Source organism: Hippocampus zosterae, chromosome 1 (assembly GCF_025434085.1).
Source record: "Hippocampus zosterae strain Florida chromosome 1, ASM2543408v3, whole genome shotgun sequence".
NCBI lineage: Eukaryota > Metazoa > Chordata > Actinopteri > Syngnathiformes > Syngnathidae > Hippocampus > Hippocampus zosterae.
Genome location: NC_067451.1, coordinates 33,442,814 through 33,457,890, shown reverse-complemented (window position 1 = coordinate 33,457,890; position 15,077 = coordinate 33,442,814). Strand labels below are relative to the sequence as shown.

At 42.4% G+C, this 15,077-nt stretch overlaps 1 protein-coding gene across 4 annotated transcripts in view; it reads right to left on the bottom strand.

The window, feature by feature from the left end:
• The window catches only part of ldb2a (LIM domain binding 2a), a 98,914-nt gene extending 96,169 nt beyond the window's left edge, over nucleotides 1–2,745 (bottom strand). For 2 of the 4 annotated variants that reach the window (XM_052059887.1, XM_052059894.1), the window contains exon 1: nucleotides 2,402–2,743. In XM_052059887.1, the coding sequence (XP_051915847.1) occupies nucleotides 2,402–2,533 (132 nt within the window). In that variant the 5' untranslated portion in view covers nucleotides 2,534–2,743. Of the gene's footprint in view, nucleotides 1–2,401 lie in introns of all 4 variants that reach the window. The other 2 variants (XM_052059910.1, XM_052059902.1) reach the window with 2 other exon arrangements.
• Nucleotides 2,746–15,077: the final 12,332 nt, after the last annotated feature.

The window sequence follows — 15,077 nt, the reverse complement described above, 5'->3', positions numbered from 1 at the left end:
ATTTTCCACACCCTTATTCCACACATGAAAAGGAGATGTCTTATAAAAAGCTTCATAAATGAGGAAGCAGCACACTACTATACATCTAGAGTGGCATCAGAGCACAAGCAAAACCAGTCTCCATCCCTCAAAAAAGTGACTTGTCACCGTCATCCATGTGCGACTTTGTGATAAACTTATGAATGCATCATTTGGATCGATGAAACCAGAAAAAAAGGCTTTCTGTCTGAAAACAGAAGAGAAAAGATGTTACAGGAGGAAAAAAGTAGAAGTGTAACGAGTAATAAATCTGGGCTGAGTGCCCAAACTGATTGCGAGAACCTAATTCGGAGGCATCTGGGCACTTGAACGCATCATTTCACCCGCAGATTGCTGCATTTCACTTGGAAACACAACCAGTCATTTACAGTTTTTCAAAAGCTTAACTCTTTCAGAAGCCTTAATGCAGTGGTTCTCAATTATTTTCTGTCATGCCCCCCCCCAAGGAAGAGGAAAACATCTCGCCCCCCCGCACGACTATAAATAGTATCATTTGTCTATACAATTGTTATAAGTACACCTTTGCAGAACACTGTATCCTTAATAACGTAAAACAGCATTAAAAAAAGAAATACGTACCAATTTACAACAAAGAATAGCTTTAGTAGCTAGAACTGAAAATATTTAAAGTGCATCTGAAATTCAAAAATAACATTAAATCCTTAATTTAACAATATTTTTTTGACTGACCATGTCAAACCATACGATATTGAAAAATAAAATGACAAACTCAATAACTAATAATGCATTCAAACTAATCAACATGGTCTCAGGAACACAACATTAAAAACAATTAACCAGCAAAACAAAAATATATAGAAGAATGTGTGCCTTTTTTTTTAAATCAAAGATGATGTCTGGATTTATGGCTGCAATGAGCACATTTTGCAATACACAGCTTTTCGAAGCGAGGTTTGAAGCAGGACACAGCAACTCTCGGCTCCTGCTCAATGTGTAGCCGGGACCATTATTTCAGTTTACTCCAGTAGCAGTCACAGACCATCATTATTGTTGGCAATATTCGGCACGTTTTCAGTGAAATAAAACCTCAAGTAGATTATCAGCGTGATTGGGGTGCAATGTCTTGAAGTGACGCCTTAATTTATTTGGCTTCATGCTGTCCGCTACCAAAAGTTTTGGACAAAGTAAGCACATCGATCTTTCCTCGTCTGTCACGGCAGTCACATTGAAGCCAAGCGCTACATACGCCTCGTCAAATTTCCTCCCTGAGAATGCTCCCTGCGCAAACTCTGGCAATGAGAGCGCCACTGCCCCCTAACGTAGTGGGGATGCAACTGCATGTTATTTTAGGACAGTAAAAAAAATTAAAAAGCATGTTCCCCGAGGTCAAACGGGCCCCCCTTGAGGCACGCCCCACTATTTGAGAAACACTGCCTTAATGTGAAAAACTACTATTACTGAATACGTGTGCAGAACTGAGTGTGAGTCCATACGAAACAAATATTCATGAAAATTTCTTTTCACCCAATTCAAGTGCTTCTAGAATCAAACTGGGAGTGGAAACGCTGAATTTCTCCCCCTATCAAACTAGAAACTCAAGATTAATGCCTTTAAATGTGAAAATGCAAAATGGTCTCCTTAATCAACTGCTAACTTGGGAATTATTTTCGCACTTTTTTAAAAGCTGCTGTTTGCGAAAGAAAAGGTGAGCGGTTTTGGTACAGAGTCAAAACTCAACAAAAAATATATAACAATAACATTCCTTTAAAGTTTTTTTTCCAACTACTTCAGGTGAATCCGATTCCCCGTCACGAAACTATAAACTCGGTATTGGTGCCTTCAAATACCAAAGAAAGAATGATTTCTGCGGAAAACACTGAATGCACACTTTTTAAAAGGCTGAATTATTTTAGACAACTTCCTAAATGGGAATAGTAGAACCTGTACTGCAGGTCATTTAGATGGAGAGCCCATACATGTCAAATCTTAAATGAATTGCAAGTGTTTTTCACCTAATCCAGGTGCGCCGCCATCTAATTGGTTACATGGACGCATCGCTCTCCCAAGTCCATGAAAGTGGGAGTCCCCCCCCCCCCCCCCCCCGAATATATGAGAATATATCAAAATTCAGCCGCTGAATTCTTGGGGCAAACTTCAAAATTGAGGTGAACTAGTTACAGGTACCTACGCCTTCTTACATCTACGCAATGGAGAAATTCAGGTGAAGCCAACTCATAAAGTCAACTAATTGGGTACGTGAACGCAGCACGAAGCACCCCCGCGTCACACTTGAACATCGCGCTTTGACTCTTCCATCTCCGAACCTCCACAGGCCACCGGTCTCCCTTGCAACACCAAGCCGCGCAAACAGCTCTCTGGCCGGGCACGCCGGCTCACTCACCTCGGTGCGCGTCTGGAGCCGCTTGTTCATCTCATAGATCCGGTACTCGGGCTGCACCATGTAGGGCGAGTGTCTCCGGTAGAAGGGTCCGAAGGGGGACGAGTAGAAGGGGTCGTGGTTGGGGTTGGACATGGTCGGTTCGGTGCTTCGGTTTGGTGGAATGGAGTTACGGGGTAAGGGGAGGGGGGGAACTGGCGCGATCTCAGCACGCAGCGGACAAGCACATGGAGGCTGGCGGGCGGGCGGGCGCTCCTCTGCAGGGACCCCCAGCGTCAAGCGGCAGCCGCGCGGTCGAGGCTGAGCGGCACTCTGCAACTTGGCCGGGCTGTTCGCGCGAGGAAGAGAGGGGGAGAGGAGGAGAAAGAGGAGGAAGACATCGAGGGGGGAGGGGGCAGATGTGGAGAAGTGTGCGGAGTTGGAGGAGGCGGGGTGGTGGTGGTGGTGGTGGGGGGGGGGGGGGGCGTTTCCTGCAAAGCACCCCCCGTCCCCCGACCCCCCCAAAATCAGAAATTTCCTCTTGACTTGCACTCCTGCAAAGTTCACGTGTGCCTTTTTTTGGGTGGGGGAGGGGGGCGAAAACTTAATGACCTGTCGTTTCTTGACTCACCTGCAGATGCGGGAGGCGACTGCCAAGAAATATATTGCAATGTGTGTCTAGTGCAGGGCTTCTCGATTATTTTCTGTGACCCCCCCCAACCCCCAGCCCCGGAAAAAGAACATATTTCGCACTCCTACAACTATAAATAGTGTCAATTGAATGTTTTTTTTTTCTATCAGCACACCTCTGCATAACATAGTATCCTTAACATTCAGGCAAACAAAAACAAAGATATAATTCTGCTGAGTAACTTTCTTAACATTGTTTACAGCAACTTTTTTGAGCCAAGGCACATTTTTTTAAGTTAGAAAATTCACACGGCACACCGTCAAACAAAATTATTACACAAAAGATGATACATGTCAATCTAATATGATAGTATTTGCAATTAGAAAAGATCATTTATTTGTTCTTTCTGCCACTATAAGTTGCTGGCATTGATAGACGGACAAATATGCATTGTTTGATATTAATAAATCATTCTCTCACGAATTCAGTGAAATGTGATTATGTCCCGCGGCAAACCGTTCTCTCATGAATGTGCCTCAGCACACTAGTTGGGAATCACTGGTTTACTGAATACTCCTTATACACACAATGAGAGCACCACAGCCACCAACTGTGGTGGATGTGCAATTACACTTTCTTCTAGTACAGCAGAAAATAAATTTCCCTTGAAATATGATGAGCGACTGTCAATGGGGATTCCATTGGTGCTCCTGTTTTGGTTAGCAACAAAGCTCAAATGGGCTTCTGGAGCTATATCTGAACAACAGTCTTGTGGTTGTCGTGAAGTGTCTATTTGAGAGAAATGTTTTCCATGTGGGCTCTGAAATTAATTTGACAGGCTGTTTGTGACCTGAAAGGAGCTGTGGTTTGGGTTAGCAAAAGGTTTGAAATATATACTATTTAATGTCCGTCGAAACAATAATGTCGCAGGTGTCTATTTGAGGGAGGCATGAAATCGTTAAAGTGGTTGACTTACTGACTCTAAAAGGCTGTTTACATGCCTCGGCAGGTGGTACTATTTTGGTTAGCAACAGAGTGAAACCAGGCTCAGAAGTCACCTCTCGCACATCCCTATGAACAATACCGGCACGAGCGCCTAATTCAGGGGTGCCCACTAGGTAGATCCTGATCTACCGGTAGATCTAAGACAGGTCCCAAGTAGATCCGAGGAGTGTCGAGGAGAAAAAACAAAAAAACAACCATTTGTGTGTCATTGTACATGTTAGTAATATATATGTTTTGTGTTAATGTATGCTGCACCCTAATCATCCTATCAGTCTCATTTTCACCAAAAAATGTTTTAAAAATAAAATAAAGCAGGTAAATCTTGAATTTACGGTGGCGCATGATTACGTCACTGGAAGTTGTTTGCGCTCAGCAGTCTGCAATCGCAGCTTGTAATCAGAGCTGTTGCGCTCTATCTTTTATCGTCATTATTCTCATTCAAAATTTGCTTCCTGTACAATTCACAGAGGGCACGGGCAAAGAATAGGAATCTCGGAGGGCCCAGGGAAGTACTTTAAAACTGTACGTGGGAGCTACGATAGTTAACAGGCTGCAAAAGTGCATCGCATGCCTCCGTTTCAGGCTGTTTCTCATCATGGCGTGCATGTGTGCGTGTGTGTGCGCGCACGTGCCGGTAAGGGTAGATCCCGGGAGGTTAGTAGTTCGAAAAGTAGATCTTCGGTCCAAAAGGTTTGGGCACCCCTGGCCTAATTGAAGGAGGTTATAATTTGTTCAAACGGACGAATCAAGTCATAGGGAGAGACATTAAAATGCCTCCGGAAATGTTGCTGTTTTGGTTAGCAACCAAATTCCAATTTGCTCAATGCTTTAATGTCTACCTGAACAATATAGTGTCCTTCAAATTACAACGTTAGTTTGAAGCAAATATAATCTTACATAAGCTCTTCTATGTCAAGATATATACAGTATGAAATAAACGTACTGAAACTTCAAAATAATGTGTATTTTTGGTAGGAGTCTCATTCAATCATCTTAGTATGTTATACAGTATTGTCAGTGTATTTTTGGTAACAGGCCAACCAGACTGAAATGACCAAAGAAAAAAATCCATCCAATTAGTCTTTGTCTGACTTTATTACCCTTTAGCAAGAAGAATGAACTCCATTGTGCTGATCGTCACATGCACTGACAAGCATGTTTTTGGGGACTTTTCTCAAAACTGTGGCAATGAAGTCGCAAGGATGCACTTACCTTGACGGAGCCTTTGTAAGTTTCTTGGAAATTCAGCCCCCAAAGTTGGTTTAATTGAGCAAACTGAAATTTGGTATGCATGTCGAGCATGAGCAGACCCACAAAAAAAACTCTCTTGAAGCCATGCCCAAAACGACACAGGAAGTCTGCAATTTTGATTGAAAGTTGACACTTAACATTCATTTTGGTCATTTGCAGGTGGCCTTCCCTTCAAAAATTGATGAGTCCCACAGATTTAGTTCAATTGCTACCAAATTAGGACAACATCAATAGGACAACAGACTGGCCAACCTCAATAGTGAGACTTTTTCATTTTCATCATTTCATGTGGGCGAGTTGTGGAAGTTTGGTGACTTGAAATAAAACACCCATCCATCCATTTTCCGATCCGCTTTTCCTCACAAGGGTCACGGGGCGTGCTGGAGCCTATCCCAGCTGTCTTCGCCCAGTAGGCGGGGGACACTCTGAACTGGTTGCCAGCTGATCGTAATGCAATAAAACATGAATCTAATAACTCCACAAAGTGGACTTTGGAAAATTCAGCCCCCTAAAGGGGCTTCACATCGCACCATGACATTTGAGACCCACAAAAATGCATCAAAAAGCTGGGCCCGAAAAGACATTGCATGTGGGCAAAATTCAGTCAGCAAAGCCCGGTTTTTAATAATAAGTTCAAATTTGATGTTCACCTTTTTGTCTTTCATGAGAGGTCCCACAAAAAAATCTCAAAAATCCATCTCAGAAAAAAACAAGCCAAGTCTGCCATTGTAGACTAATTTAGGCTATTTCCAGGGGTCATTCAAAGGCAAACTTGTTTTTGTCCGATTGCTACCGATGACGATGTTGATGAAGAGAAATAGAGGCCGGGGCGGAGTACGTTTGAAAATAAACAAGACACGTGGAGACTGATTCGCACATTTAAATCGCTCACACCGGGAATTAATGAAGAGCATTCTGACTTTTAATCCGAAATGGCGGAAGGAGGGAGGCTTGTGTGCAGTCGGTATCGAGCAAGATAACTGTTGTAATCAAAACGCCTCGGGCCTTCGTGAGGGGAATTCATGAAAAAAAAAATAGAAGAAAAACTTTGGAAAAATCTATTAATAAAGCTTTAATTAAAAAACGACATATTTTAATATCTCGAGACCTTTTCAATTGACATTTTCAAACACGATTTGTTCACTCGCCTCCAGCGCTTTCCCCACTCCAGCGATGTCGACATGCATTCAACTGAGCAGCCCCTTTCATACATTTACATTTTAATTTAAAGCTATTGTGTTGCCCCTCGTAAACTTGAATGGTAGCGTCACTTTGGATCCTCCCCCTGACAGCAAACATTTGTACGGTAAATATTCCATAACGTCACGCGATGCTACTGTCATAAAGGACAGTTTGCAGTACTTTATACTACACAGAAAAAAATACAAGTGTGAAATTTTTGGGGGGGATGATTCATTTAACGCCAAAAGTTGAGTCAAATGAATAATCGTCAAGGCAAATAATTTTGGGGGGTTGTTTCAATCGTATGAGTTTTCATTCTGAAAGAATGTATAAACTCTAAAAATACCAACAAATAGGAATAATTGAATATGAATAGTGACAAATGTGCTTGTTTTGTTGGTTATTAATTTGAACCAACTTTTTGTGTTTAATGAAGAACCCAAAAAGTGGAGGGAAGTAACAAAGGTACCAATATAGGTACTCTGTTAATGTAGCTAATTAGAGTGTATGGGTAAATGTATTTATTTTTTGCCTTTTCTCTCTACATTTGATTGGATTGGATTGGATAAGTCAAATATATCTGTACTTCAAAATAGGCTCATTACTTTTTTTTTAACCTAGGCAGCTCACCATATAACATTTAAAAAAACTTTTTTTGTCTTTTTTAGTTTTAATCATGACTTTATTTGGCATTTTTTGTAAGCAAAATTAAGGGTCGATGTTTAGATCAAGCTAAAGCTAGAAAACACTGAACAGCATACAATGCCTGAAGTGATTTCATATTTTTTAAACACTAAAAGCGGGAAATGTCTGGATGTAGTTTTTTCTAGCCACGTTATCGAGATGGATGATCTATGTAATTGACTTGCACTTAAGCACATTTCAGACTCTGAATTTGTTGCTATTACTAAAGTACAGTAGCTGAATCAATACTTCTACTTTTACTAGTATTTTTTCACTCAACTATCTGTACTGCTGCTTCCAAGACCTGAAATATAGTCAATCAAAATTTACATTTAATTTAATTTTTCACAAAAAAAAAAAAATCCCATTCACAATTACAATTCGGCCTTGTTGTTTTTGAAAACATGTACGTTGGGGGTCACTGTAAGCAAAATTGGCTTCAGATTTTAGTTAAGTGTTACAAATCTGAGCCATTGTGTTAATTTGTCCATCGATATCACAATTAAACCTTTGTGTGTTCTCACACAAGCGAGCAAGCATCGACAACTTTATCAGGTGGGATGATAAGGTGTGTTCAAGGCGCAGCAGCTGCTGCAGCGGTGCGTTCAGGTGCAAAACCTGTGGCTGCCGAGTGTGTGTGTGTGTGTGTGTGCGTGAGAAAACCAGGTACTGTAGTGTTGGAAGATAGGGTGTGTTCCCATGGTAACACGGCGAGAGAATCGGTTTGTCTGTGCTTGTGTCCTGACCCATTTCCTCTCACCCACAAGTGTTTGCCGCCATGTTTTACAACTCCTCCTCCTCGCTCGCAACTTCGAAGGTACATTTTGTATTCCAGTCCGCAAATGGACCAGTAGGATACATTGCTGCCTGAGTTTGAATCCGGGTCGGCCTTCTCCGCAATGAGATTTTGTTCCCTACCGCCGTCCATTACTGTGTAAAGTTTGTTTGCTTCATTGTAGGGTCAAATTGTCTCGGTTTTGGCAAATACATCTGCTTCACGAAAGACTCAAAATTGGCCACGTTGGACAAATTAGCATATTTTTTGCTTCATACATATCCATCACATCATTACATATCAACTGTACATGGTCTGTGGACCATTTGGTACAAGAAAAATACATTTGAAAAATCTCTCTCTCGTCTCTCTCTCTCTCTCTCTCTCTCTCTCCCTCTTTCTCTCTCCCTCTCTTTCATTCATTCATTCATTCATTCATTCATTCATTATCCGAACCGCTTTGTCATCACTAGGGTTGCGGGGGGTTCTGTAGCCCAACCCAGCTGTCTTCGGGCCGTAAGCGGGGGACACACTGAATCGGTGTTTTTGGAATGTGGGAGGAAACTGGAGGACCCGGAGAGCACCCACGCAGGCCTGGGGAGAAAATGCAAACTCCACACAGGTAGGCCAGAGCCAGAATCGAACCCGGTTCCTCTGCACTGTGAAGTCGACGTGCTAACCACTCGATACCGAGCCCCTCTCTCTCGCTCTCTCTCTCTCTCTCTCTCTCTCTCTCTCTCTCTCTCTCTCTCTCTCTCTCTCTCTCTCTCTCTCTCTCTCTCTCTCTCTCTATATATATATATATATATATATATATATATATATATATATATATATATATATATATATATATATATATATATATATATATATATATATATATATATATATATATATATATTAGAGCTGTCAAACGATTAAAATATTTAATCTAATTAAAAATGCAACTGTCATAATTAACTCAAATGAACAAAAAAATTAATCGTTATTACTCACATTTTTTATTGTTTCAGAATTTCCTTTTACATTTTTTGTCCTATTTTTCACCCATTTTAATGCTCTCATCAACTTGGAATCATGAATTAGTTTTCTATGTGCCAAATGCAAATATTTACTGAAATAACAATTTCAATTTTGAATTTTACATGAACATTTTTCACTTGGAGCAGTTCTTCACTCATAATCTCGCACACAATATTACTGTCAACAGTAAAAAAAAAAAATTCTGTCACACAACAGCTGCTTTAGCAGCTTTTTTTAACGAAATCAAAACAGAGCAATATAACATTATAAAGTGCACATCTAAGGTAATCTAGTACTCAGCCTATAATGGATTTAAACCCTTGTTGCATACTTCGTTATAACGAGACCCCGGACACCAGTGTTCGTTATGTGCCACTGTATTTAAAACTGTTGGCCGTACAAACAAGCGCAAGCACTTCCCCCGTGCTGCTGAGGCAAACCATTCTGAAAGAGGGGGGATTTCACTCCCCCTAACACAGTCAGGCTGTTGATTGTGTTGGTCCTTCTTGCGCGGAAGTCTCTCTTCGGTTTTTGTGTAGACCTCATTTCGGAGGACTACACTTGGTTCGATGACAACACTAGAGACATTATATATCTATATATATATTGCGCGTCGTCCCGCACGCGGTCTGTCCTTCCGTCTGTCCCTGTCAAAACGTACCTACTTCACCGCGCCGCTGCACGCCGCCACTGCGCCGCTCAGACAGTGGCTCACTACGATTGCGCGGGCATCTTAGCGAAAAAATGTTGTCTACCCACAAGCATTGCAATGAAATTGTTAGTTATTTAGTAGAGCTAAACATCTCTTTATTTTCACGATAAGCAATGAAGATGAACAAAAAGTTGAACCAAGCAACAACACTTTTGTGGGCCGAAGGTCCACCTTACCAGCCTTCCGCAGGAACTAGCTGATGAGCCGCCCGGAGGGCGGCGAACCACCACCGTACCAGCCTTCCGCAGGAACTAGCTGATGAGCCGCCCGGAGGACGGCGAACCAACTAGTATATATATATATCCCTAAAACAGGTTATGTTGATTGTGTTGGTCCTTCTTGCACGGAAGTCTCTCTACGGTTTTGTATAGACCTCATTTCAAATGACTACACTTGGTTCGATGACAACACTGGAGACGTTTTATTTTCGCTAGGTCGCTACCACTGCAGCGCACTGTCACTGTCAGACGAACACAGAGAAGCTCCACTCGCTCTATTTATATGGACACAGAACACTGTAACCTTCCACACAAAATAGTTCCAAACAAGTAACAATCGCGTCAGTGGCATACATCGTATACCTGTATGATATACAGAGAGAGAAGAACAGATAACTTTGTTCTTGTCAGTGGAGCAATCTGGCAAGTTTTTAAAAGTAAATTTTCCATTCATAAACTCTTTAAGTATCTGTTTTCGGTGTCTCGCGCTGCCGTGGCTGGCAAAACAGACATGGGCGTGGACTTCTACTGTTTCTGGTGTATTTATAGAGCAACGTAACATCCGCTTGTGACGTGTGCTGTGTTAATCTCGCGAGAAAAGATATCCCGTTAAAATTAATTTAAAGTAATGCCAATAAAAACGTGCTAAACTGACAGCTGTAATATATATAACTTCAATCTAAACGGTCTTTGACATTAACAAGACTGTGTACGTTAGGTTCTCTAAGACGAGTGAACCTGAGAAACTCAGTGTTACAGCTCTGGCTAATAGGAAAGTAGTAATTGGTGTCAAGGAAGGAAAGTGGAGGTGTTTCATCTCATGAGGATTTTTGTATGTCGGGGAGAAGCTACATTTGAAAATACCTGCTTAGGTTTGCATACAAATGTTTTATTGTCAACAAGAGTGGAATGTACTGTATATGCTTTTTTTGTAAATATCAAAGATGATTTATTCAGCCTTGTTTTTAAAACCAATTTTAATTGGCATTTAAAAAGAATCTTAACAAACACAATTTGAATAAAACCAAGAGAATTAAAGGATTGAGGAAATTGGTCAATAATGGGCATTCAAAATAACTGCATGGTAGTTTTAACGGAAGGAAACTATCAAACCAACAAAATAGAAATAAAAATGTTGTCAGTATGTTGTTGCTGCTTCCTCGTTCGTGCGATATCTTCACTTAAGGCTTGATTGTGTCATTAATGCACCAAATTAATTTCAGAGCACATTGTTTATGCTAAGCTAAAATGCTAGACAAAAAAAATGGATAAAGTTTATCTCGACTTGCGGGATGAAAGTTTAAAACACAAGCAAGTAACATGTCACATATTTGCAGCTCAGCCAAATATAGATGAAATATACGCCGAATATATTTCGGAGCAGCAACTTCTTCGATGGTGGAATCTCATTAGCATCGTAATAGCTTCCAGGCTCATTTGCATTTTGCCGTGAGGGATTTTTTTTTTCTATACCCTGCCTCCTCCTCTTCTACCTCCTCACTCTCTTACCTCGGCTGCTGGCTGGTAATAGTAATAATAAGAACGATAATAATATAGCAATAGTAATGATAACAAAAGTAAAAATAACAATAATAACATTGAGAGAGTAAATCTTGAAAACAGTCCCTCTGTTCCACCTTCGTACTAAGCTATTTGTTTTCAACAAATGATAATTGAAAAGCACTTTTCAAATATGCAGCGCACAGACAAAAATTGAGCAGCGCAATTACAGGATGCCAAAGTCTTATTTGCACGCAATATGATGACGAATGGTCGCGCACAGGCGAGGACGGGTGTTTGCTTGACAGGCGAGTATAACACAATCATAATAAGGCATTCAAGCACACTACAAGTTTAGACGGATTATATTGTGGGTGGTGGGCAAGGTGGCCACGCGTGTCCTTGAATACACCACAGGCTTGTTTTTCACTATGTGGTGTGCAAACACATATTTAATAATATCCATTCATTCATTTTTTGCTCGATCCTCACTATGCCAGCTGTCTTCCGGCAGTAGGCGGGAGACACCCTGAACCGGTTGCCAGCCAATCGCAGGGCATGCAGAAATGAACAACCATTCACACTCACACCTAGGGACAATTGGGAGTGTTCAATCAGTCTGCCATGCATGTTTTGGGAATGTGGGAGGAAATCGGAGTACCCGGAGAAAACCCACATAGGCTTGGGGAGAACTCCACACAGGGAGGACGGAGCCGAACCCACGACCTCTGCACTGTGAGGTTGACGTGTGTGGGACGAATAAAGGATATCTTATCTTATATATATATACATATATACACACACACACACACATATATATATATATATATATATATATATATATATATATATATGTATATATATGTATGTGTGTGTGTGTGTGTGTGTATTGGGTGTGCGTGTGCACACACAAAAAGAGAGAGAGATGGATAAATTGGCAAAAATGCAAAAACAAGTGCACACCGACAGTGAGACACAACTACAAAAATACACACACACACACACACATAAAGTACTACACTCACAAATAGTAAAACACACACGTGCACACGTACACACACACACACACACAGGCACACGCATGCACGTACAAAGTAATAGACTCATAAATAGTAAAATGCACGCATCACTCATACACACACACACACACACACACAAAATACAGTTCAGCGAGTTTTCACTTCACAGCAGTGCAGTGAGCAAAGGGTTAATATTTTCTACCAGTACAGACTTTGGACACACACACACGCGCACACACACACACACACACACGCACACACACACACACACACACATTCACACGCGCACACGCACACACACACGCACACGTACACACACACACACACACATGGCTGCAACCCATCACCCTTGATCACATTCAGACTGGTGCACACATACACAAGCAGTCATACACGCACTTACACACACACACTTACACACTTACACACACATACACGCACACACAAAACCACTCACCCTTCCTCCTCCTCCTCACCCACCATTTCCTCCTCCAGCCTCCATGGGCTCAGCAACACCCCCCCCCCCTCTATTCTCCATCTCCCCCCCCCACCCCCCATTCTTCCTCCACCACCCCCCTCACCACCCCCCCAGGTCAGTTAATAAGCGAGCCTGTGCTGGGGCTCGGCTGTCTGGAGGACATGCAGAGAGGGAGGAGGGAGTGTGGTGGTGGTGGTGGGGGGGCGATTGGAGGGTGGGGGGCCGGGGTTCGTGTTGTGGTGGTGGGGGCACTTCTCCCGAGACTTGGCTCATGCAGCATGCCGAGCACTGCCAAGAGAACGGAATTTAACCCTCGCACAGTAGGAAACCCAACATGCAAAAAAAAGTGCACCCCACCCCACCCGAAGGTGCGTTTCAGGGTACGTCTCTCTTGCCATCGTGAAACACATTAGCATCGTTAGTGTGGGGCCGCTAATGAGTTGTCCAGGCAGATTCAGGGGGAAGGGCAGCATTTTGGCTGTCAACTTTGAGAAACTCACCCTTTGTTTCCTTTGAAACAGCTCCGACCACTGGTAGGAAGTTAAATAGCACATGCTAATGCTAATGTGGCGTACGCCTGAAATTCCAGTCACAGTTCATGGCTAACACGAAGATGTAATGGTTAGCACTTATGCCTTGCACTCAAGATTTCTCGAGTCGAATCTGTATTCGAACTGCCGGTCCAAAAAACATCATAATTAGGTGAACTAAAGTTTTCCCGTATGTATTGCGCAGTTGACTGAAGACCAATCCCTTAGAAAATGGATGGACATTTGGAGATTTATGGGGCAGCATGGTGGGCACCTTTAAAATGTTAACTAGCAGGGCTGCGCAATGTTTCGAAAAAACTGCAATCAGTTCCGTCAGGAGGTGAATGCATTTATCTGACTTTGACCAATCAGATGTAACCTGAAATGCACATCACCATCCAATAATACCACAAATTAACTTAAAAAAATAAATGTATATGTCATAATGTAAGTTATTATAATTAATTAGCGAAGAATAATTTGCCTCTGCTTATTTTTTTTCCCAAGATGGCGCCCGAGTAGGCAGCTTTCGGCAAGTGCTCTTCAAGAGCCTTGCTTTTTTGTTCTTTTTTTGCTGTTTTTGTCTTTTGTTTTGTCACATGTTGTTTGTTGTTTCATTGTGTGGACCTGATATGGACTGTTTTCAGTGCTTTTTGGCCACGACATTCGTCAAAGGAAGCAGTATCTGTGCTTGGTGGTTGCGCCTTCTCGGCAGCACGCCTGTACCAGCACAGATTTTGATCGGGAGGAATGTCGGCGCCATTGACTTGTCGGTGCTGGACAGACCTGGGGCGCTTGTGTTTTTTGCGCCAGTAATGGGCAGCATTTTTCACAACCCCGTTTTGTTCAGCGGAGATGTCGGCGCTGTTGGACAGTTGGCGTTGGTGCGGCTGGATGGATGGCCGCTGAAGTTGAGGAGCGTTGGCGAAGAGCGCCGATGCGTATTTGGAACCGTGAGTCGCCGCTTGGAATTGAAATGGATTTCCATGGGACTGGAGAAGTGAACCAATCTCTTTTTTTCGTCAATGGATGCTACAGCTTCTTGTTGACTTTGAAACTTAGCTTGTAGCCGACGTGTGCACATTTTGAGCATGACGTCTCTGATCCACTGGTTAAAGGACACTTTGATTCTCTCCCTCTTTCATCTCAAACTGCTTCAAACAACAAAGCGTGTGACGGAAAAGTGGTTAGAACTGCACGACTGTCCGTGTTTTATGTTACGTGTTGTGTTTATTATTTTACTTTATGTTAACTGTTTTGTAAAGCGCTTTGTTACAGCTGCCGCTGTTGTGAAAGCGCTATATAAATCAGCATGTATTGTATTGTATTGTATTGTATTTTGCCGCATAGAAATTTCTTTCTTTCATTAGATCATAAAAATATCATTTCTTTTGGAAAATGTTGCATTAAAATCCATCATCCATCCATCCATCATCTACTGCTTATCCGGGGCCGGGTCGCGGGGGCAACAGCTTTAGCAGGGAAGCACAGACTTCCCTCTCCCTAGCTACTTCTTCCAGCTCTCCCCGGGGGATCCCGAGTCGTTCCCAGGCAAGCTGGGTGACATAGTCTCTCCAGCGTGTCCTGGGTCTTCCTCGGGGTCTCTCCCGGTGGGACATGACCGGAACACCTCACCAGGGAGGCGCTCAGGAGGCATCCGAATCAGATGCCCAAGCCACCTCATCTGGCTCC